The sequence below is a fragment of the Hypomesus transpacificus genome, chromosome 1, assembly GCF_021917145.1.
Source record: "Hypomesus transpacificus isolate Combined female chromosome 1, fHypTra1, whole genome shotgun sequence".
In the NCBI taxonomy this organism is placed as follows: Eukaryota; Metazoa; Chordata; class Actinopteri; order Osmeriformes; family Osmeridae; genus Hypomesus; species Hypomesus transpacificus.
The window spans coordinates 3,504,070-3,526,507 of record NC_061060.1 but is presented as its reverse complement, the minus strand read 5'-3'; the positions used below and the strand labels follow the sequence as shown (position 1 = coordinate 3,526,507).

The 22,438-nt window shown below is 50.7% G+C and overlaps 3 protein-coding genes across 4 annotated transcripts; all 3 read right to left on the bottom strand.

The window, feature by feature from the left end:
• Positions 1–1,713: 1,713 nt before the first annotated feature.
• Positions 1,714–13,132, bottom strand: LOC124467587 (cyclin-J-like). Its single transcript, XM_047019946.1, has 6 exons — positions 12,875–13,132; positions 12,083–12,191; positions 9,080–9,290; positions 3,317–3,616; positions 2,493–2,652; positions 1,714–2,303 (listed from the first exon to the last, which is right to left on the bottom strand). The coding sequence occupies exons 2-6, from the start codon at positions 12,149–12,151 to the stop codon at positions 1,802–1,804; spliced, it is 1,242 nt and encodes a 413-aa protein (XP_046875902.1). The 5' UTR covers positions 12,152–12,191; positions 12,875–13,132; the 3' UTR covers positions 1,714–1,801.
• Positions 13,133–13,323: 191 nt separating this feature from the next.
• On the bottom strand, positions 13,324–15,856 carry c1qtnf2 (C1q and TNF related 2). 2 transcript variants are annotated; one of them, XM_047022988.1, is made up of 3 exons: positions 15,552–15,856; positions 14,862–15,118; positions 13,324–14,756 (listed from the first exon to the last, which is right to left on the bottom strand). In XM_047022988.1, the coding sequence occupies exons 2-3, from the start codon at positions 15,109–15,111 to the stop codon at positions 14,104–14,106; spliced, it is 903 nt and encodes a 300-aa protein (XP_046878944.1). In that variant the 5' UTR covers positions 15,112–15,118; positions 15,552–15,856; the 3' UTR covers positions 13,324–14,103. The 2 variants fall into 2 exon arrangements, with proteins under 2 accessions (XP_046878944.1, XP_046878869.1); XM_047022913.1 differs by having other exon boundaries at positions 13,327–14,756; positions 15,537–15,853.
• Positions 15,857–16,306: 450 nt separating this feature from the next.
• Positions 16,307–22,395, bottom strand: slu7 (SLU7 homolog, splicing factor). Its single transcript, XM_047050637.1, has 16 exons — positions 22,283–22,395; positions 21,741–21,929; positions 21,433–21,586; positions 21,230–21,310; positions 20,842–21,006; positions 20,144–20,212; positions 19,889–19,930; positions 19,499–19,630; positions 19,103–19,200; positions 18,882–18,949; positions 18,430–18,569; positions 18,049–18,210; positions 17,775–17,879; positions 17,473–17,556; positions 17,141–17,263; positions 16,307–16,962 (listed from the first exon to the last, which is right to left on the bottom strand). Exons 2-16 carry the CDS (start codon positions 21,902–21,904, stop codon positions 16,786–16,788), a joined length of 1,764 nt encoding a protein of 587 aa, XP_046906593.1. The 5' UTR covers positions 21,905–21,929; positions 22,283–22,395; the 3' UTR covers positions 16,307–16,785.
• Positions 22,396–22,438: the final 43 nt, after the last annotated feature.

The following is a 22,438-nucleotide window of genomic DNA, read 5'->3' as shown; positions in this document are numbered from 1 at the left end:
TCCTCATCTCCCTACTTTCCCTCTCTTCCCCTCCCCCCCCCTCTCTCTCTCTCTCTGACATAGCAGTCAGTAGCAGCTTTGATCCTCTGACGGCATGTCAGCTCCCTCACTGAACTCAGTGAAGAGCTCCCAGAGAGATGAGAGAAAGGCTCTAGAGTGAGAGACACCAGAGAATAGAGAGAGAGAGAGCAAGGCTCTAGAGTGAGACACCAGAGAGTAGAGAGAGAAAGAGCAAGGCTCTAGAGTGAGAGACACCAGAGAGTAGAGAGAGACAGAGAGAAAGGCTCTAGAGTGAGAGACACCAGAGAGTAGAGAGAGAGAGAAAGGCTCGAGAGAGAGACACCAGAGAGTAGAGAGAAAGAGAGAAAGGCTCGAGAGAGAAAGGCTCGAGAGAGAAAGGCTCGAGAGAGAGACACCAGAGAGTAGAGAGAGAGAGAGAGAAAGGCTCTAGAGAGAGACACCAGAGAGTAGAGAGAAAGGGAAAGGAAGGACAGATAGAGGGCCCCCTAGGCTGCACCATTAGCATCCTCATTAGAGCACAGTGAATAACGGACAAAAGGGGAGGACAGGTGAATGTGGATATTCAGTGGGTATCTACACTACAGACAGGAGGTGGACAACAGGCCTAAAGCCTACCTTTGAATGTTTACACTTGTACTAACGGAATAATAAAGCTACACTAAATCAAAAACACAAATATAAAATAAAATATTAAAACATAACAAGGAGTATAACAAAAAAAACTAAATATAAATAAAAGCTAAGGACAAGTTTCAATGGCATCGTCTTCGTATTCAAGTAATCTTGTTCAAGTCCCTGAAACATGGTGGTTCATGTAAACATTGGCAGGCCTTCGTGGACGCAGATTCGACGGAGCGCCTGAAGGCAGCAGCAGTTACATCTGTACCCCGACGGGGGGGCACCCCCGCCCCTCCACCCTTCACCCCCCACCCTCCTTCCTGTGGTTCAGCCCAGCGATAGAGTTCCTGGGTGGAGGAGAGGAGAAGAGGCAGTAACATCAAAGCTTTGTTTGGTCTTCTGTGAGGGCCTGGGCTTGGAGGGGGGAGTGAATGACACACACACACGCGCACACACACACACACACACGCACACGCACACGCACACGCACAGGTGTGAGAATTCCACCCCAGGGGCAGACTTTGGAAGAGAGGGAGTGAGGGATGGAGGAATGAGGGCTGGTGTAGTGGTACAGACCGGAAACAGAGCAGGTATGTCACAAGACAGGATTGACCCTGCTGTGAGGAGAACAATGAGCTCTCGGCCCCATTGACAGAGGTGGCCCTTAACCCTTCAGTATTCAACAGAGAGTCCTGCTACCACATAAACCCTGTTGCTACATGGTACAGTGGACCCTGGCTCAGGTCCAATCCCTCTCCACCCTCACCGTGGTAAGAACAGTGGCAACCGAACTGAACCAGTCTTATTCAGCTTCAGTGTGTGTTCATGGTTCTGGTGCTCAGCCCGTGCCCAGTCCCTGTGGGCTGGGGGCCGAGTGTTCACAGTCTGTTAGCGGCTAGCGTTAGCGGCTAGCGTTAGCAGCTAGCCGTGACGCCAGCGACGTCACGTCAAGGTGATGACCTCTACCGGGTTGACGCTGACCCTCGACCTCTGCTTGCGTTTGAGGCGCCTCTGGCGGACGGAGGAGGGCGCGGGGGGGCGGAGGAGAGGGGGGGGTGTCGACGGAGAGAGAGAGGAGGTCCGCGACGGCCCGGACAGGGGGAGGGAGGAACGACGGGAGCTCCCGCGGCCCCGTCTTGCCGTCTCTCTCCGTCTCCTGGCGTCACCTGTCGAAGCAGCTGGCGGCGAAGGCCGGGTGGGCGGCCAGGTAGCCCCCCCCGCTGTACGCCATGCTGAGGCAGTGACGAGGCTCCAGGGCCATCTGCACCGAGAGAGGAGCCTGCAAGGGCAGCGCCCGAGGCCCGGGCTGGAGCCCCGAGGCCAGGCTAGGGTAGGAGGGGAAGGCCCCCACCCCTCCGGAGGTAGCCATGGAGGAGGCCCCCGTCAGCAGGCCCATCCTGTGGCTCTGCAGGAAGTCCTGGGACATGCTGACCACCGCAGGCCCCAAAGCCTGGGCCTCGCTCAGCACGTGCAGCTGGGAGAGGGAGGGCGAGTGCTGGGCGAGGTGAGGGAAGACTGCCGGCTGGAAGAGCAGGTGCTGAGGGGTGGCGGTGGAGGAGGCCGGGGAAAGGTGCGAGGCCTGGGGCAGGGGCTGGACGGACGAGGGGCGAGATGGAGGCGTGGACTTGGATTTGTTGGCCTCTTTCACGTCGTTGTCGTGGGCACTGCGGAGCACAGAGAGAGAACGCGAGAGAGATTAGAACCTGATTCCAAACAACACGACAGAGCTAACGGGGAGAGAGGGAGGGAGGAGAGAGAAAGGGAGCACATGAAGAGAGGGAAAGGAGAGGATGAAAAAAGGAGAAACAAAGAGCAGCCCGGCGGCTGGAGAGAGAGAGGTGTGTGCGTCTTACAGCAGCATGAGCTCGATGCACTGGGAGAGGTGGTCCCAGCTGTAGCCGGTGAGGAGGTGCAGAGCGCTGGTCCAGCTGGGGGACACCTGCAGGCAGATACGAGACGAGGCCACACAGGAGGCTGCTACCTGGGAGGGACGGAAACTCAGGAAGGCATGGTCTGGAGCGCACACACACACACAGAACAGACAGACACACACACAGAACCGACAGACACACACAAAACATAGAAAAATAAGTGTCAAACAAAGACACAACATCTAACAGAACTCAAAAGAATAAATAAATAAAAACCCTCTTCTCAACATCTCCTTTCCTCCTCCAGTTCCCCACCCCCATCCCTCCTCCTCCAACCCCTCCATCCTCTCCTCCCCCATCCTCTCCTCCCCCATCCCTCCTCCTCCAACCCCCCCCCCAATCCTCTCCTCCCCCATCCCTCCTCCTCCCCCATCCCTCCTCCTCCGAACCCCCCCCATCCTCTCCTCCCCCATCCCTCCTCCTCCAGCCCCTCCCTCCCGCATCCCTCCATCCCTCCTCCTCCAGCCCCCCCATCCTCTTCTCCCCCATCCCTCCATCCATCCTCTCCTCCCCCATCCTCTCCTCCCCCATCCTCTCCTCCCCCATCCCTCCTCCTCCACCCCCCCCCATCCTCTCCTCCCCCATCCCTCCTCCTCCAGCCCCTCCCCCCATCCCTCCTCCTCCAACCCCTCCCTCCCGCATCCCTCCATCCCTCCTCCTCCAACCCCCCCCGATCCTCTTCTCCCCCATCCCTCCATCCCTCCTCTCCTCCCCCATCCCCCCATCCCCCCTCTCCTCCGCCTCACCTTGCAGGGACACCTCCAGGAAGTAGTGTGTGTACTTGTCCATGAAGGCCCTGGTCTTGGAGAGCGAGGAGAGGGGCCAGCCGTTGTACAGGTCCCCCTCCTGGACGGAGGCCTGCAGGTAATAGTCTATGAAGTGTGCGGGCGTGGGCATGCACAGGTTCCAGCCAAACGTCTCCAGCAGAAGCAGCTCCATCTTGATCAGGTCCTTCTTGTTGAGGACCAGGCTCAGGCTGCACATGAAGCCCAGAGAGTTGAGCTGCTCCAGCTTAGGGACCCGGTCCTCCTTCTCCTCAAACTTACCTGGGGGAGGGAGGGAGGGATGGGGAGAGAGTTTGGTTTGTCATGGCGTGTTTCATACTATAGTATTGTGGGCATAGTGTGTGTGTGTGTGTGTGTGTGTGTGTGTGTGTGTGTGTGTGTGACTAGGCAGCCATCATCCTGTTCTGATGTCTGAGTCTCTCCAGGCACCACTCTGCATCCCATAGCAACCCCCATGGAGCCCTCAGTCCTTCACACACAGCTGCAGCCTAATCACCAAGCAGCCTCCCACGCTCTCCCCCCTCCTTTCGCCCCCCCTCTCCTTTTCTCTTACCTCTACCTCTCGCCCTTAACCCTTCTTTCTTCTCTCCTCCTCTCTCTTCCTCTCTTACCTCGACCACTTTTCCTTCCTTCCACCCTCCCACGTGGGCCATCGTCTTCCCCATGGCAACAGTGTGGGGGCCTCACGTCTGTGTGACAGGCCCTACTCGTTCTCCTTTTAGAAGAGGGGGGGGGGAGGTGAGGAGTCAGGTTACACCAGCACAAGCCGCCCAGAAACACCCCTGAATTTCTTGTCCTTTAAAGTTGCTGCAGCAGCACTATCCGGGGGCAATATGGTGTAGTGCTGCCAAACCTGGCAACCCATCGGTGCACTTACGGTGTTTCATCTCTTGGATTGATTGATTTTAGACTGACACAAATAGACTGCCTCTGTAGACTTGTCTTATGTATACTGATGTGTCTGCTGTAGAAACTGGAGAATTTCCCCTCAGCTGGACTGCCACACTGGACTACAGAGAACACCCACCCACCCCCCCACACTACACTCACACACTTGGTTTAATTTTGAGGAATGTCTGCACAAGCTAGCGCCAAAGAACCAGCGCACACACACACGCACGCATGCAAACAACATCTGTACTGTTGGCTGTTCAGGGACTGTAGCGTGCTGCAACCAACCACCGTTCCTATAGTAACCAGTACAGCCATGAGCTTGGGTTACCAGGCCGACCCTGGACAATGACACCGCTGGAAGCCCCAGCTTACACACACTTACCACTGCCTTCCTGCCTCGCTCTGGTGGCACAGACACAGAGAGGGGGGTAAAGAAGGAGAAAATATAGAGAAAGAGACAGAGAGAGAGAGGAAAGGGAGGGAGATAAAAGGGGGGAGGGGGAAGGAAGAAAGGGGGAGACAGAGAGAGATAACAGTGGGCCAGAGGAGTAATTAGCACACTGGTAGTAATGGAGTCTCCTCACTAGAACAGGAAGCAATCACCAAGCACACACGCCAACACACACACCGTGCTGCTGTTCAGACGGATTGGTTGCTTGGCTAGGGGGAGTTAAGATATCGCTCTGGTTTTCTGTGTGTCTGACTGGCTGCCTGGCTGAATTGTCCACACAGCCCAATTTCCTCTGTGTCTACAGCTCAGCTTCCTGTTCTACCATGTCTACACAGACGCCATCATAAACAGCAATCACCCGCCCCCCAACCCACCAGTCCCCGATCTCACCCCCCCCCCCCCCAGTCTCTTTGATCCTGGCAGAGAGAGACCAGAGGAGTGTCCTCATTGTGCCAGACAAGACATGGAGACAAAAGCCCCCACATAGGGAACAGAGATCCAGGCTGGAGGGACAGGAGGGCCACAGTACTGGGAGATCTAGCCCAGAGGGAACAGAGATCTAGGATGGAGGGAGAGGAGGGCCACACAGTACTGGGAGATCCAGCACGCACGTCCGGTGTAGCGGGAGAGGACGACCCGACGCTCACGCTGGCCCAACACACAGAGAGCACGCAACAGCATTAACACGCTCATCGCTCTTGTTCTCTACAAAGCTCCCCCTGGTATTTTAAGGGGATTATATGTAACGTTGAACATAGTAATGAACACATATTAAAGCCCCGTAAACATATCCGCTCCAAACGTGTGAGAGAGGGCGAGCGGGAGAGAGTAAGAGAGGGAGAAAAACGCAGGTAAAGCTTGAGAAAGACAGAGGGTGCTGAGTGCTGAGAAAGACAGAGGGTGCATTCCTGAGTGGTGAGCTCAGCCTGCGGGGACTATAGGGAACGAAATGATGTTGAAGCTACCGACAAGAAGAGTGTGTGTGTGTGTGTGTCTGTGTACACATGCGGGCCCAGGAGTGCTGCTGGTGGGAGGTGAAAGGTCACAGGTAAGGTAGAGGTGAAGGTAGGAACAGGAAGTATTTCCCCCAGGTGTACTGCAGGTGGTGGAGAGAGAGAGAGAGGCAGAGAGAGAGAAAGAGAGAGGGGCAGAGAGAGAGAAAGAGAGGCAGAAAGAGAGAGAAAGAGAGGGCAGAGAGAGAGAGAAAGAGAGGCAGAAAGAGAGAGAAAGAGGCAGAAAGAGAGAAAGAGGCAGAAAGAGAGAGAAAGAGACAAACTATAAGTGTGTGAGTTTCCAGATGGAAGATCTCTGCTTGTGGGGTTCAATCTGCACCAACACGACCAAAGTCATTAGCAAGATGATGTTAAAAAGCAGAAGAATTTAACACTCCTCCTCTGTTCTCCCTCTGCCTTTGTCTCCTCCGCTCTCTGGCGGTCGACAGCTGTGGAGGAATTTCCTCTCGGCTCTCCTGAACTCCTTTAATTTGCCAGCTCTTCTTTCACTGGGGGTGTGAAATTGGTCACAGAGACCCCCCCCCCAGTCAACCCCATCGCCTCTGACGGATCAGACAATGTAGCCCACCCTGACCCCTGACCCTTAATGCTAATGCCTGGGTGACCAGGGAGAATCCTGGACCCCCCCACACACACCCCCCTCCCCCCGACATCAGGGGTCGAGCGTCTTCTGACGAGGCCTCGGGGTGGGAAGGGATTTGGAGCTGGGGGGGGGGGGGGGGGCGGGGGGGTTGGTGGGGTCATCCCCCCACAGGCAGACTCTACCTTTTCATGGACAAGTCAATTGCAATAGCTGCCGTTCCTGATGAGTGGATCGCTCATGTTCAGCACTGCTGACAGCCAGGCCTGATGGAACACAAGCACGATGAACCCCCTTAATGACCCCCTCAGACGAGGCCATCTCCCTGTCCCTAGACCCAGACCAGCCTGTAGCCCCAGTAGCCCCCATAGCCCCAGCCTCTTATACACGTCGCTCATCCATCTTTACAATCCCAGTCTAATTTCTTTAATTATGGTGCCCAGAATAATTCCCTCAGAATTACCATCAAGGTCCATGAATGGGAGGGGGGGCAGAGCAGTGCCCTTGTTAATCTACATATGGGGGGCGGGGAGGTGGGAGTGCATCAAGGGGGGGGGGGGGGGGTTCATATCCTTGCTTTGCATGACACCTACCACCCCCCTCTTCCCCCTGCCCCCACCCCTCTCTAGCCTCCCCCATCCTGTTTCACATCAGGGTCTTTGAAGCAGCACCCCCCATCCCCAGAGACAGACTCGGGGGTGAGTGGGGGTGCAGGGGGCAGAGGAGGAGGCAGGGAGAGAAAGAGGAAGCTAAGGCCTGGCTGAGGCAGCTTGCCAGGTTGATATGGTTACAGAGTCTCAGAGAGGGTCAGCCAGCCCAGGATCACAGAGGAGAGCAGCCATCCACACCCCTGAGGATGAGGACACTGATATACTGCTGTCACCAGGCAGGGAAACCGGACAGTAAATCTATCCAGATTTGGTCACAGTAAAGTGAAAATCTTGAATCTCATATGCATGATCATTACTGCTGACAGAGAACACACACACACACACGAGGGTCCCAAAGACACACTGACTCCCTCCTCCCCCTCCTTTGCTGTGCTGAAGGGCTTTTGTTGGGGCCTGACTCAGGCAGCATATGGCAGGTGCCCCCAGCCCCCCAGGCCCCCAGCCTCTGTGTGACAGAATGATGGGATGCTCTTTTTCCCCTCTCTCTAGCCCACACACCTCAAGATAATGTTACTAAGTACATACATAACATCCTGACAGTGACAACATCCTGTCAGTGACAACAACACAACAATCAACACAGCAGTCTCAACCAGTCAAACAACTTACTAGCCTTCCCAAGACAAGAAACACCAAATCACACAACAAGTGTCTGTCTGCCTACAGGGAGAAAGACAGACAGAGAGGAGAGAGAGAGGCGGAGAGAGAGAGGCAGAGAGAGAGGCAGAGAGAGAGAGGCAGAGAGAGAGGCAGAGAGAGAGAGAGAGGCAGAGAGAGAGAGAGGCGGAGAGAGAGAGGGAGAGGCAGATAGAGACAGAGAAAGAGAGAGAGAGGCAGAGAGAGAGAGGCAGAGAGAGAGAGGCAGAGAGAGAGAGGCAGAGAGAGAGGGGGGGGGGGGTTGGGGGGAGACTTAGGCACCCCTAGGGTACAGAGAGATCCTTCCAGAGGACAGACAATGACTCACGTATCCATGATGTCATTCATTAGCTGTGACCAATAGCTGCTTAGCTGGCCACGATGGCCTGACAACTGGCCCGGAGACACCAGGAAGACTGATGTTCTCTCGGGGAGACAGTAAACGCACAATAAAAACACCAGATGAAGTTAGGTTTGGTAAAGCCAGAGAGAGAGAGAGAGAGACAGAGAGAGAGACAGAGAGGCAGCTTACTACTAGGTTAACAGGATTAAACAGTGACTGTGGGGGAAGTACAATAGAGGGGGTGATTAAATACTGTGAGACGGAAGCCGGTTGAATTCTAACAAAGACCGTTTATCTGTCAAAGAGCTGGTATCAGGACCACAGGGAAGCCTGAGCAGCCAGTTTATCAGAGAGCAAACCTACCAATCACTCACTCAGCCAGTCAGTCAGCCAACTAGTCAGCCAGCCAGCTAACCAGCAGACCAACCAGGCAGTCAGCTTGCTTTGTTTGAGTCTTATAATTCGAAGTGATCTGCCCCTTTAAAAGGACCTCTTACACACAGTACTCCAAAACCCATGGAAATAAACACACACTCTCACACGCACACACACACACAGAAATACAAGCTCCCACTGCTCCCCTCCCTTGTGAGCAGACCTTACTCCAGACACCCAGTTTGACGACATCATTAGTCTAATTACCCATGATGCTGTGTGCTGTTTAATGTACCACAGCCAGTGAATAACCAGACGGTGCACACACACACACACACACACATAGGGAACCCAGACCAGCCCATACACATGCACACACACAAGCATGGACACATTGACTAGACACTCAAGTCCACACTGACGTCAGGCTGACAGACAGACAGGCTGACAGACAGACAGACAGGCTGACAGACAGACAGACAGGCTGACAGACAGACAGACAGGCTGACAGACAGACAGGCTGACAGACAGACAGGCTGACAGACAGACAGACAGGCTGACAGACAGGCCTAATGATACCGTCAGGGTATCAACAGCATAAATGAGTTTCTCCAGCTCTGTAAACTGTGATTACTTGGAAGCATAGAGGGTGGGACTAGAAACAGGGCCTTCCTGCTACCGACCTTGTGTGTGTGTGCGCAGATGTGTGTGTGTGTGTGTGTGTGCAGATGTGTGTGTGCAGATGTGTGTGTGGGACTCACTGGCTAGCAGCAGGCAAGACAGGGCGATGACGTAGAGCTGCTTGACGGCCACGTCATAGTGGTCCATGAACAGGTCCAGCAGGTACACGGCCAGGTGCCGGGCAGTGGGGCACAGCTGGTAGCGGTTACTCAGGATGGCCAGCAGGTCAGCGAAGTAGCGACGCATCCCAATCTGGGGGGAGTGGGCCCGGTACGCTGGCAGCTTCAGCTCCTGCAGGGTTAGAGAGGACAGTTACAGTTAAGTCATTTAGCAGACGCTCTTATCCAGAGCGTACAGGGACATTCCCCCCCCCGAGGGAAGTAGGGTGAATTGCCTTGCCCAAGGACACAATGTCATTTTGCACAGCCGGGAATTGAACCGGCAACCTTCTGATTAATAGCCCAAGTGCCTAACCACTCAGCCATCTGACTCCTATGTTACCCCCCAGTTATCACACAAACACACAAGTTTAGACGCCGTAACACTGACAGCCAATGGGTGACCTAAAAACAGCTATTGTTAACTGAGCCTTGTAGGATCCATTATCACCCTTTTAAACATGCTGTCAGATCTTAGTTGTACCAAGAGAGAGAGATGGTGTCTCTTTTGAACTCATACAAGCTGATCACGGGTAAGCAGAATGGGGGGTGGGGAGGGAGGGGGGGGGGGAGCAGTAGTAGAATATATGGGGTCTGTAGCAGCACAATATATGGGGGCTACAGTCTTGTTCATCTTCACTGATCTGCTGTGGGTTCAGAGCCCTCAGACACAGCAGGTCATCCGCTCAGAGCCCAGCCAACCACAGACACGGGCCTGCACCTCACACAACACACACACACACAACTCCATAGACTACTATAAGAGATTATTTTTGGTTTGTTGTTTCTTGCAACACGGTGCTTAAATCATGTGACACCCACAGTTTAGCCTGTTTGTATGTGGATCTAAACCCAGAACAAAAACACATAATGTTTCTGTTGTGCAAAAAAAACAAAACAACACAAAATATATTTTGTGACATTCCACAGCATGGGTTAGAACTAAGCCCCAGGTTGTTCTCATGTGGATTATATAGCAGATTGGAGCTCAATTAATCATCTTAAATACCATCACTTTGGGGTCCTTCAGTTCAATAGAGACACAAAAAATATATTTAAAGACACACACACAGAAAAAGAAAAACACCCCCAGGCCAAAATAAAGGTTGTAACTGTGGCCAGTCTCTGATCCTGTTGTCTCCATACATCCCAGAATGCTCATCCACTCCTCTCTTCCACAACCAGAGTTTGGAGTTGCTGTTCATTCATCTGTCATCATCATTCTTAACTGATGTGATATGGGTCGTTTGGGGGTCTGCTCTGCCCAGTCACAGCTTTAGACCTGAACCCCTGGATGTGCTAGAATACCTGCTCTATTCTGACCGCGAGGCCTGGGCGAGGCTATGGTCACAGGGACCTGGATTCAGATCAGTTTGTTTAGTTTGTGGCACAGCAACAATGGGTGTCAGTTAAGCCTAAATTGAATCCACCCCCCCTCCCTCCCTCCCCCCCGCCCCCCCCCAAGCCCGAGGGCAGCTACCAAACACTGACTCCAAGACCACTACCCCCCCCCACCCCTCCCTAAAAAGTAGAACAACATCCACCTCTGCCACTAGCCTCCATCCATCCATATGTCTGTCTGGGAGCGATGGGGGGAGAGGGGACCAGGGAGGGGCCTGTGGTAGAGGAGTGGGGTGGGGTGGGGGGGGGGGGCTGTGGTAGAGGAACTGCATCCTAATTAAGGATTCCACAGCTGCCTCCTCCTCCTCCTGATTTGCATGTCTGATAATTTGCCACATGCTCAACACACATCACCGCTATCTCTACGTCCCACTTCAGGGGCCCGCTGGTCTCACACACACACACACGCGCGTTCTCCACCTCCCACTGGGAACGAGTGTCTAAAATTCCTTTTAGACACCGCCAGTGTCTTTAGGTTCTATGATGTCTACTTCAAGGTTCTAGAATGTCTACTTTAAGGTTCTAAATGTTTTCTTTAAAGATTCTAGAAGGGCTGGAATTTGATCCTATGGGTGTGCTTGCAGGAGGCTGCAGGCAAACAGACTTCCAGGCTAACTGACATATCACCCTGAGTCAGAAACACACAGACATGAGTCAACACTACATACATCAGTACAAAGACACTGACTCATAATATGACATTCTTTGAGCAATAGTCCCTATCTCAAATGCAAATATAACCCAACCACACATGTACACATACATCTCCCCTCCTCCTAGGGAATCACATTAGTCTGAACATCCTGGCGCATGAGGCTGCCAGCCCAGTGACAGATGTTTGCATCAGGGGACACACAGGGAGAAATACGATCACAGGGAGGTTAATTAAGACGTTTGGTAATTAATGAGCCTTGGCCGTGTAATCTGAATGAAATCATCTTTAAACGGATGATAAGACTTATATCAGATCTGAGGGCTTGTGCTTCACATCAACACCACAGTAGTCTCCCATTCGAGTACTGGGCTGGTTACTGGCAGTCTTGTCTGGGCTGTACAGATAGAACACACTTCATATTTCCTGTAAACACCCACTCCTTAACCACCATGAATGTGATGTCGGACACTTCTATGGTTACCACCACACCACGGAGGCTACTAAACATCTACTCACTGCAACATGCCTGTCAACACCAGAACCACGTGACCAGGTAGAGGGGCTCTCCTGCTCGCTCAGAACTAGACAGGCCTGCTCCCCTGTCCCCAAGTTTGCAGTGTTCTCACATTGTGTAGCGTACAACACAGCACTATTACCACATAACCTGTGTATTGCAGAATCAGAAAAACGATCTCCACGGGTTGTTATAATCCGAGGCTTCGTTGTTAGCCAGAGTGGTTGACTAAAGATAGAGTTTATGTCTATCAGTTGACAGCCACAACTTGACCACAGGCTTAGACAACACTAAACGGATATTTTGTCTTTGTTTCATTTTTTCCTGTATTTAAAACATGCGTGTTTGGTCTCACCTTGATCCTGAGGGACTGATGGATGTCGGCGGCTAGCTGTCCTTTCCACCATTGTAGCTCCCTCTCCATCTCTCCCGTCCAGAGAAGGCTTCAATGATTAGGTTACACCCTGCAGACACGCCACAAAATCAGCCGAATGAAGAAGAACCACGGACTGGTGGGACCAACTGCTCTTGCTCAGACTCCTAGCTGACCTCAACAACGCCGAAACAAACTGTAGTTTACGTTTCAAAAGACGACCAATTGAGGTAACGAAATAAACTATCGAAACTATAACGTATAGCAACCTAAAACAAAGCCGACCATAGGTAGGGCTATCTAAAGACTATTCGACACATGTCATAATAGGGTAATTTAGTGATTTAAATGACTAGCAACGTCTCCCCATGTACTGCTGGTTTCTCGCCCAGTTTAAATGGCCATATCATAGCCTAACGCAAATGCTCCAATTGATAGAAGTGTAATGTTCTGCTCTCCAAGTAACTTCCTATGCTATTAACTTACTTTCCTGGCTAACCTACATTGTCACGGGACGGTCAGAAAAATATTCGACCACGCAAACATTTGGCTGACTATTTCTCATTCATACGCTTTTCTTCACCACGAGACAGCTTCAAAAATTACTGTTCTTAGACGTTAAAACTTGGTCAGTCTCGCGGCCCTGAAAATTATTCTTTTTTTCTAGTGATTATCAATGCAAACATAATATACTACAACCGATTGGTTGATTCCTGGTAACAGCTTTCCAATAAACTTTTACATTGAAGCCCACATCGCATGTGCCGCACTCACCGCTCCGACGGGAATGACCCAGACCTCTTTGTCTCAGTCCGACATCCTGAATGTGAGAATTACGCTTCGGGAAGTTTTTATATTATCCTTGCTGCAGGTGAAAAGCATATATTCAATCCCTTGTCACGGTGGCACTGTGACGCAGCTATATAACTCTTCGACCGGCGTTTTATTCCGGTGTTTTCCTTTGTTTACACTTTCCTACTGATTTTCCACAGCCGTTTACCAACGCTCTCCGTTCCAACAAAGTAGCCTACCCTCGGCTACGCCAGCTGCTGTTGCGGTCGGGCTCGTGAACCATACGTGTGAGCACGGGAATTGTAGTTCTTTCCGTTTGTCACCTTTGTCACAATTGTGATCTTACTAGACTAGGTCAACATGAAATTGCAAGAGACTCATACGGGGGATATCATATAGCAGCCTATGTTGTATATAAATAGTTAAGAAGGGGAAGTAGACTATACTTTATTATTTACTGTATTAGGTTTTTTTCTGAAACTGAATGGTTGGGCAATACAGACTATACATAAAAATTAAAATGCATATTCACAAATCTTTACAAAACGTATTAGTCTTACTTGTCATGTCATCTGCACATTTGAACTATTCTAAGTGCGCCCGGTTCTCACTCCCTCTCTCACTCACTTGTGTACATGTCCAATCCACGCCGGTAATCAAAATTCTTAACAGCAACCATCCGGCAGGTCTGTATATTCTTTAGTACATGAGAAAAACTAGAATGGCCATGGACAGGGCTGCAAATGACATCCAGAATATCGCCACCCTGTGGTACGTTCTGGAACAGGTGCTCTGTTTTGATTCATTCATGCCAAACGCTTGTACTGATGGACAGAGCAAGTACACTACATGAACACAGGTTAGGTAGGCTATACATTATACATTAGGAATATGTAATAATAATATGCATATGCTAATTTTAGAATTATAATAATGATTTCATTGATGTCTGCTACAGTGGAAGTTGTAATACATGATATGAGTTCAGTTGAAAGTGTCATTAGGTGTGTTCGACTTCATGCAGCACCAACGGCACCGACAGTCGGCTGCAGCTGGCTGCCTTGAATCTGAGAATGCCATTGGCTGCTTCAAGTCAGCCGGGCTGCAGGCGGTTGCAGGCGACGCCGGCGCTGCATGAAGTCGAACGCACCTATTGTTTTTAGAATCATCCACTAAAACCAATCACTCAACCAAACCAACCAACAAATCTATCAATCAACCAATAAGCTGGCATCTTCGGCGTTGGCCTTCCCTTCCTCCTCTGTCAGGAAGAACTGGTCTGCGTAGACAAGGAACCCGGTGAAAGTGCTGTCAGTCCAGAACGGGTCGAAGAACAGGCCGTTCTGCTCTGAGTAGAAGATCTGCAGCCACACCTGGTCCTCGCGCTGCAGACGGAGAACGGTGGAACCGGACGCTACGTCGTGATTCCCCGTGTTGCCGTCGAACGTCTTGATCTTGTACTGGCCATTGTGGACCAGCCCGATGGCCAAGTGCTTGTTGGACAAAGTGACGTCATAGGAGAAGTAGTAGACCCCAGGAACGGCACACACAAATTTCCCGCTCGTGGCGTTATAGTGCTCCCCCTCGTTCAGCAGGATGCGACTGAACCTGATTGGCAGACGCTCTTTGGGGTAACTCTTGGTTATGGCCACGGAGAAGGCCGAGCGTGCTGCCCTCCCACAGTTACAGCCTCCAGCCGCCCCCACCTCACCCACCTCCCCTGCCTCCCCCTTGACTCCCATTAAGCCCGCCAATCCAGGGGCCCCACGTGGCCCCTTCTGGCCCCGAGGCCCGGCCTTACCCACCACCCCCTCTCGGCCCTTCACGCCCGGCTTGCCTGGGTTACCTAGCCTCCCTGATTCCCCTGGAAGAAAAAAACATGAATAATCAATGTGTTAAAAGTCCCCACTGTGCATTTTCTCTCTGTGTTTGAACCGCTCTGATCTGTGCGGAGTGACACTGATCTTACCTCCGCCTCCCCTTTCCCCCTTCTCTCCATCGCCCCCGTCTAGGCCATCCTTCCCTGGGGAGCCCATGGGACCCACAGGCCCTGGAGATCCAGGAGGTCCAGGGTGTCCAGGTGGCCCCTGGGGGCCAGGAAGGCTGCATACCAACCGGGACGAATGGATGGTAATGTTACGGCCTTTCTTCCAGAAGGGGTAGGTAGACTGGGAGGAAGCGAAGACTATTGAGCACAGCAGCAGGATTGGTTGGAGCATGGTGACACTGAGAGTAGAATGGGGGGGGAAGGGGGGGGGGACCAAAAAGACAAAAGCAGGTATGTTTATAATTTTTACGTTGGACATTTTACTGTCAGTTGACTTGCGTGATTTGTTGTGAGTAACAACAATACGTTGAACGCGCACGATGACTAACACGCAAACCATTTGAAGGTTTCTGTTGTAAATGACAGCAACAACAGTTGACACAACGTTGCTTAGATAAGAACCTAATACATAAAACAGACAGTTGTTTAGTGTAAGTTAATGTTTTAAAGATTATTATGAAAGAGTTACACGATATGCATCTTGTATGCATGTTTTTTTAACGACTTTTTACGAGTTATACAAAAATAACTTCACCAGTTGGTGTTAAAACAACAAACACGCCCAACTCTGTCAACGCACAGGACTTGCAAACTTACAAAGTGTCCGCTTACATGACAATCCTTTACTCCAATGTCACTCAGGTCTGAATGTCATCTTTAAAGTGCTTTGCAATGAAAAAATCCTGTTCGATGTCTGGTATCTGCAGCGCAAGCTATGCTACACCCTCGCCTTGCGCTGTGTTGAAGCAGCTCATCCAGCCATCAAATACCATCACCATTATGTAATTACATCCACGCCAAAGTAACAAGACATTGCGCTGCCTGACAGTGTACTAAGTACAGGATATCAATAATAGTTTAATATGCTGTTATTATGGACCTGTCCATACAGTTCTACCAAGTATGTCTTCTAGATTAGTGATTACTAATGCACACTGGTGATTTAATACATGAAAGCGAGTTATCATACAACTTTACATCGATGTGTAATAATAAGGACTTCCAGATGTGTTGAGATTGGCGCCAACAAAACCCCATAAATAAAGTTACAGCTGGCGGGCGAGGCTGCTAGTCTCCCCACCAACCCACCGAGCCTGCCGTGCTGTGACTTCAACAATTAAATAAACAACCGTCTTTCCCGAGGAGGGGTTGAAAGGGTAAAGATTGTGACACGCCATTGTTGATTGACGAGTAATTGCAGTCCTATTCTGTATATTTGCTTTGAGCTTTCGACATGAGGCAAACGCACCTCCCTTCAGCTTGCTCTGAGGGTTTTAACGCGGGCGTGTACAAGAGCACGATGACATTTTCAGATTCTTTAACTTTTTCAGAGGAAACCAATGATGTAAGAAAGAACTTAAAACCAGTTACTTATAAAATGCTTTTATTCCACCAAAAACCATAGCACTGTGCCAGGCACTGTGTACAGATGTGAATCAGCTCTTTAAATCAGATTAACTGGGTTTAACAAGCCATCCTACGCCGTTATTTACAAACACGGAAAAATATATTTGACCACTTTGTAAAAACGTTCACTAAAATGATCCCAGAACAGAGCAAACCAGGAGATATGACAGGTTGCAGTCATGGTTGGGTTTTGACTGGACTCGCCTTATCTGCTGTGGGGGTTGAAAGTGTGGTTGACTATCTAAAGGCAGAAAGCCCAGTTTCCCAGACACTGACACAGATTCAAGAAAGAAAATACATGTTACACTGAGGGGGAATCAGTTGTAGACTAGCTGTATTGTGTGGTTAAGGGGAGAGGTACGCTGTGTGTGTGTGTGTGTGTGTGTGTGTGTGTGAGAGAGAGAGTCAGTCAGTCCGTCTGTCCATCCATGTGGTGTCACTAGTTGAAGAAGTTAGCCATGGGGTCATCTGGCCGGCAGCGCTTCATCCTGAAGGCCTCCATCTCCTCCTCCGTGGGCTCCTTCACATCCAGCAGACTGTTGTAGGGCCTCTTCCTCTCATCCACCTGCAGCAGGACCTCCACCTGCTTCAGGCGCTTGTCCTCCGCCAACAGGGCCTGGAGGGGGGGGGGGGCACAGAGACGGTTGGTAGAGGACGTACACAAACAGATGTTTACTCACCCTTCTTTCAATACAAGTGCATTTTCTCTCGCGCGGTCCCTCGCTGTCCCTCACCGTCTCCCTCACCGTCTCACACACACGGTAGCTGGACTCAGAATTCAAGGGGAGGTTTACCTTCTTCAGCTTCTCTTTCTTCTTCTCCTCGTCCTCAGAGTCGCTGCTGTCAGAGTCGTGCTTCTTCTTGTTCTTCTTACTCTTTTTCTTCTTCTTCTTGTCCTTCATCTTCTCCCGGTGTATCTACATAACCATGGTTACAGTCTCAAAAAGGTGCTACAAGGCATGCCATCAGGGGCTTAAGCCAACCATTAAACAACCAGATTATTTCTTATGATATTATGAAAAATATACACAACCTAATATTATGGTATCAACAAAAACAGACAACCAAATACGGTGAAGTCTGCTCAGTGTCAAGATCACCACCTGGAACAGGATCTCGTTCTTACCTCCAGCAGAGTCTTAGGCTCCTCCTCCTCTTCCTCCACTGGCTCTTCCAGCCTCTCCTCAAACGGAATACATGCCGAGCTGGTCTATAGGTGGAGAGACATGTCAATCACCTCAGCCTCTGTGACTAGCCTAAGCAAAACAGGTCATTTGGTTGCTTCGATAATCTGGTTTTGGAGAACCTCCTACACAAAGGTATTTTTTTTCATTTTTTTTTTTTTCAAAGAATTGGTCCTGACATTCTAGAACCAGACAGTAACAGATCTTTTGTGTCGTTTGTCCTCCATTCCTCTGCAGTCCTTACCGCAGTCTGTATCCCGGCCTGCCCGGTGCAGTAGCTCTGTTTGACCATGGAGTGGCAGCACTTGAAGCCCCAGTAGCCTTCCCTCCAGAACGAACCCCAGATGCACTGTTCAGAAACAAGGTAGAGAGAGAGTCAGGAAAAATAGCGTCCAGGCTTGTCGCTCCACAGCTGTTCTAGACGCACATTCTTGCCACTTCTATTAACATGTCCTGCTGTTACAGAAGAACCCCGCCCAGTTCCGGAACCCTTGCGTCCTAGTTCTAGAACCACTGACCGTGTGGTTGTTGACGAGCACGTCCTCCTCGTACTTGGAGCGCGCCACGGCCTTCTCCTGGCCCTTCAGCACGGCGCCGTGGCGGGAGTACTCCACGTAGTCCTCTGTCTGGGCCAATAACAGCTCTCTGGGGGGGGCGTCCAGGTGCTCCTCGCCGCCGTACTGGGGGAGGATGAGAGACAGGCGGGTGAGGGCGCAGCCGCAAACCACTGCCGTGGAACATCTGACACGCACACGTGAAAAGACCTGGGAGACTTGTCTCTGAAAGCCAGAGCTAAGTTGGTTTTTGTTTGTGTTCAATGTTTATTTCTCCCCCTTCTACAGGATGGCTGTTCCACTCTTAATCTCCCCTTTCTCACACACACACACACACACACATACCCTCTCGAGGATGGTCTCCTTCTGCTGGTCTTTGAAGTCCTCCTTCTTGACCTTGAAGGACTGGTGCAGCAGCTCCAGTTTGGTGGGGTCGGCCTGCAGGTGCACCTCGGAGCCCTTGTCATAGGCCTCCCACGCAAACACTGGGATGGGAGCAGGGGAAAGGATAGAGAGGGGGAGAGGAAGAGGGAGGGGAGAAAAAGCATTAGTCTGAGACTCATCGGCTCTTTGTGTAACATCCTGACATAGCTTTCTGAACATTCTGAATCCCACTACATAACAGAATTTGGGGAAAATGGGAACACAACGGCCTATTCTCAAAACAGAACCGAGAATAGTCCTGGCTCGAAAATGTTATCTCTATGGATACGTCCTGGAGACAAATCAAACCACGTCCTCCTCGTGTCCCGAGAAGGAACCGGCGAAAGAAAGAACCGGAAGGCTGGAGGACTCACATTGTGTCTGAGCCATGGTGATGGTGTCTCCCGAATATCGTACAAAGTTATCTCCAGCGTAGCCCACTCTGTGAAGAAGCACAGTACACGTTCATCCATTAAGCAAATAAAGTACACAGCCACTCAGTGGTGGAAAACCGACCAGGTCCAGTAAACAGATCATAACATGGATCTACAGGACACATGGATGGAGATTCCTAGTGAAATGGAGGTAGACCTACTCGTCTGGGTTCATGCCCGTGTTGGAGTATGGGTTTTCCCTCATGGCGCGGGTCTTGGGGTCGTAGTAGGCAGAGTTGGGGTCCAAGTTTCTCAGGTACTGGAGGACAACAGACAGGGGACATTATAATACAAACCAGAGTCCACACCATCTACATCATCATCATCATCATCATGACGGGAGTCAGATGGCTGAGCGGTGAGGGAGTCGGGCTAGTAATCAGAAGGTTGCCGGATCGATTCCCCGCAGTGCCATATGATGTTGTGTCCTTGGCCAAGGCACTTCACCCTACTTGCCTCGGGGGGAATGTCCCTGTACTTACTGTAAGTCATTTAGTCATTTGCTAAATGACTAAATGTAAATCATCATCATGTGACCTGCCCATCGCCCAGCTCACCTTCGCGATGTCTTCTCTGATTCGCAGGTTTCTGACTGTGATGCGTCTCTTGGAGTCGAAGTTCTGCCCGGGCATGTCGATGTCGTCAGCGTACTTGTCTTCATCCTCGTCCTCACTGTTGTGCTCACGCTCCTGGCAGGAAGGGGGAAGAGGATCAGAGGAGGGGCCCCACAGACAGAACAGAAACATTTGATCCAGCAGTGACGCTCACTGGAGATAGGGCCAAGACGGACCCGAGTTCCATAACCTCAAATATGGTATGGTAGCTACAGCTAGCTATTATCCCATTGCCTTTATTAACACTGAAGACTTGTAAGTAAACATTTGCTTTGTGTTCGGTGTGAACACAGCATAACACAGGTCAGCCATGGAGGAGTGCAGGTTACATACCTGTGTGTGTTCATCATCTCCCCACTGGTTTCTGGAGGAGTTCTATTGGGGACAGAGAAACGTTTATCAGCACACACACAATAAAGCAGACATAACATAGAATGCGTATCACAATAAAAACACAAACATTACCCATATCCTTGTACTAACTAGATAACTCAGAACTAAGTGTCTGAGACAGTGGTTCTTAACCCTGTCCTCAGGGAACCTGATTTAACACCCCTGATTAAGAACCACTGGTCTGAGAGGACTCACCGCTTGGTCTACCATCTTGCCTGTGGCCAACTCCTCCTGAAGCTTATGGGCTTTCAGCGTCCTCTTGGCCTGAAGGGGCAAACGCAGGGTTAGAGTCAGGTCAAAATCTTGGTGAACGGGATGTTCAAGAGCCTTTCACACTGTCAGAATGTCCATCCCACATACCGACAGTGTTGAATTCATCTACCAGAGTCAGATGGCTGAGCCGTTAGGGAATCACGCTATTAATCAGAAGGTTGCCGGTTTGATTCCTGGCTGCGCGATATGACATGTCCATGGGCAAGGCACTTCACCCTAGTACTTGCTTAAGTTCCCAAACTTGCGATAAAGAGGCCGGCGGTTCCTCCATCTCTTGTGGGTCGCCACCACTCGCCATACTAGTCCTTCGTGCTGCTAGCTGTCTCTGACTCACGGCGGCACCAATCAGAGTTTCAGAGCTAAAGCGGGGCAACAGATTAGGTGTCCCTAAAGAACACGAGTATCTGTTCCTCATTACATTAATTAATTTGCACGGAAGTTTTATTCATTTTTATACCGTGTATTCTCCGTGTAATTTCATGGACCGAACCGTGACGCCCGTACAGTTTCGGTTCAATACGAATACATGTACCGTTCCACCCCTAGTACTTACTGTAAGTTGCTCTGGATAAGAGCGTCTGCTAAATGACTAAATGTACCAGCGCTAGCCGGTGTCTCACCAGGTCTACTTTAGCGTACTCCTCCACGATGCGGGTGTGGTCCTCAGGGTCATAGCCGTTCCAGCGGTCCCTCTTTCCGTCGTAGTCCAGATCCAGGGAGATCTGGCTGTGCTCGTCAGGCGCTATGCCCGTCCCAGTGAACTGGGCCCCCACCTTCCTGGGCCGCTGGGGGAGGGAAAAGAGGAAGGAGGGGGGGTTATATTTGCATCACAGACTGACCAAATCCTTAAACTGGGGGGTCAGATGGCTGAGCGGTTAGGGAGTCGGTTTATTAATCAGAAGGTTGCCGGTTCGAGTAAGATCATGGTGCTGCGGAGGAGAGGTCCTGGTAGAGCTCACCTCCAAACAGTCTCTCTCTCTCTCTCTCTCATGCACTGGTAGAGCTCACCTCCAAACAGTCTTTCTTCTTGTGTGTAATGGCGCCGCAGTTCTCGCAGGAACCCTTACGGAATTTGGTACTCACAGATTTCTGTTGAAGAATGCGAGAGGGAACTTAGTAACCCAATGTTATGTGTTTGAAAGTGATTCTGTGGGTGAGTGAGTTTGAGTGAGACAGAAGAAATGTGTGCGTATGTGTGACGGTTACCTTACCTCCTGCACCCCTCTCTTGTACCACTCTCCTATGCTGGAGAACTGCTTCTCATTCTCCTCCTGGGGCCTCTGATGCCTAAGGGTCGGCCTCTTAGAGGGGTCGATGTACCAGGGCACAGATGAGATGTACTGGGGGATATGAGGATTGATGTCCCTGGAGACAAGAGAGAGAAGAAGGAAGACAGTTTAAGAGGCAGGTGGGTCCACCACCAGCTGATTTTCCTTGAACGTCTATATCATTGGAACTCCAAATGCAATTTACGGCAAGGCGTCGTTCATGTTTTAGACTCCGATGGGCACACACTTACTTTCCCTCCTCGTCCACTTCGGCGGGGGCATTTCCCAACTTCCTCTGCTCTTCTAGCTCCTTCTTCTTCCTCCAGTCCTCCCGGGTCATCTTCTTCGGCTCCTCCAGACCCACCACCCCCTCGCCGCCTGCCTGGCCGGCTTCGGCTTCGACTTCTTCAGGCATGGTTTCAGGGGTAAACTAACGTTCCCTGCGGTGTGTGGGAATAAAATATACGGCATATTGATTAGTATAGGTACTAGCATTGCATAGGTAGTAAACATCTTCAGTTTTAGCCCATTGTATCCTTCGGGTCACAATGTTAGTGATAACTTGCTTTTATTATCCACTGTTGTTAACTAAACAGCATGTAAGCTGGACAGATCCAACTACATTTTATCCAGTAATACTTTAAGCAGCAAGACTAGCCTAGCTAGCAAGACTAGCGTTAGCTTGAAGACTTCGTCATTACAATCCATCGAACAATGAATTTTGAAAAGATCGTCAAAGACGAGCGCAACAAATTAGATATGTCATTAATTGTATTTCTGATATTTTGGTTACCTGGTGTGCAACAGAATACTGGAAAATATGAACTATTTAGAAATCCAGTGTCGCTTTTCACGTCTGTTTACAGCACGCCAAGCGTAGCCATTTTAGAAATCTCCTACGTCACGGGTCGTAATGTCTTCTTCGGTGATGTTAAGAGGGAGCGACGCC

Bases quoted from the DNA above. Each gene is read 5' to 3' on its own strand.
- LOC124467587 (XM_047019946.1), bottom strand. From the start codon at position 12,151: ATGGAGAGGGAGCTACAATGGTGGAAAGGACAGCTAGCCGCCGACATC. The intron at 9,291-12,082 runs GTGAGACCAAAC...CTAACCCTGCAG, and splicing joins ATCAGTCCCTCAGGATCAAG to GAGCTGAAGCTGCCAGCGTA. The intron at 2,653-3,316 runs GTGAGGCGGAGG...TGTGCGCTCCAG, and splicing joins CCTGGAGGTGTCCCTGCAAG to ACCATGCCTTCCTGAGTTTC.
- c1qtnf2 (XM_047022988.1), bottom strand. From the start codon at position 15,111: ATGCTCCAACCAATCCTGCTGCTGTGCTCAATAGTCTTCGCTTCCTCC. The intron at 14,757-14,861 runs GTAAGATCAGTG...TTTTTCTTCCAG, and splicing joins GGGGGAAAGGGGAGGCGGAG to GGGAATCAGGGAGGCTAGGT.
- slu7 (XM_047050637.1), bottom strand. From the start codon at position 21,904: ATGCCTGAAGAAGTCGAAGCCGAAGCCGGCCAGGCAGGCGGCGAGGGG. The intron at 21,007-21,229 runs GTGAGCTCTACC...TCCCTCCCCCAG, and splicing joins AGAAGAAAGACTGTTTGGAG to CGGCCCAGGAAGGTGGGGGC. The intron at 16,963-17,140 runs GTAAACCTCCCC...CCCCCCCTCCAG, and splicing joins AGAAAGAGAAGCTGAAGAAG to GCCCTGTTGGCGGAGGACAA.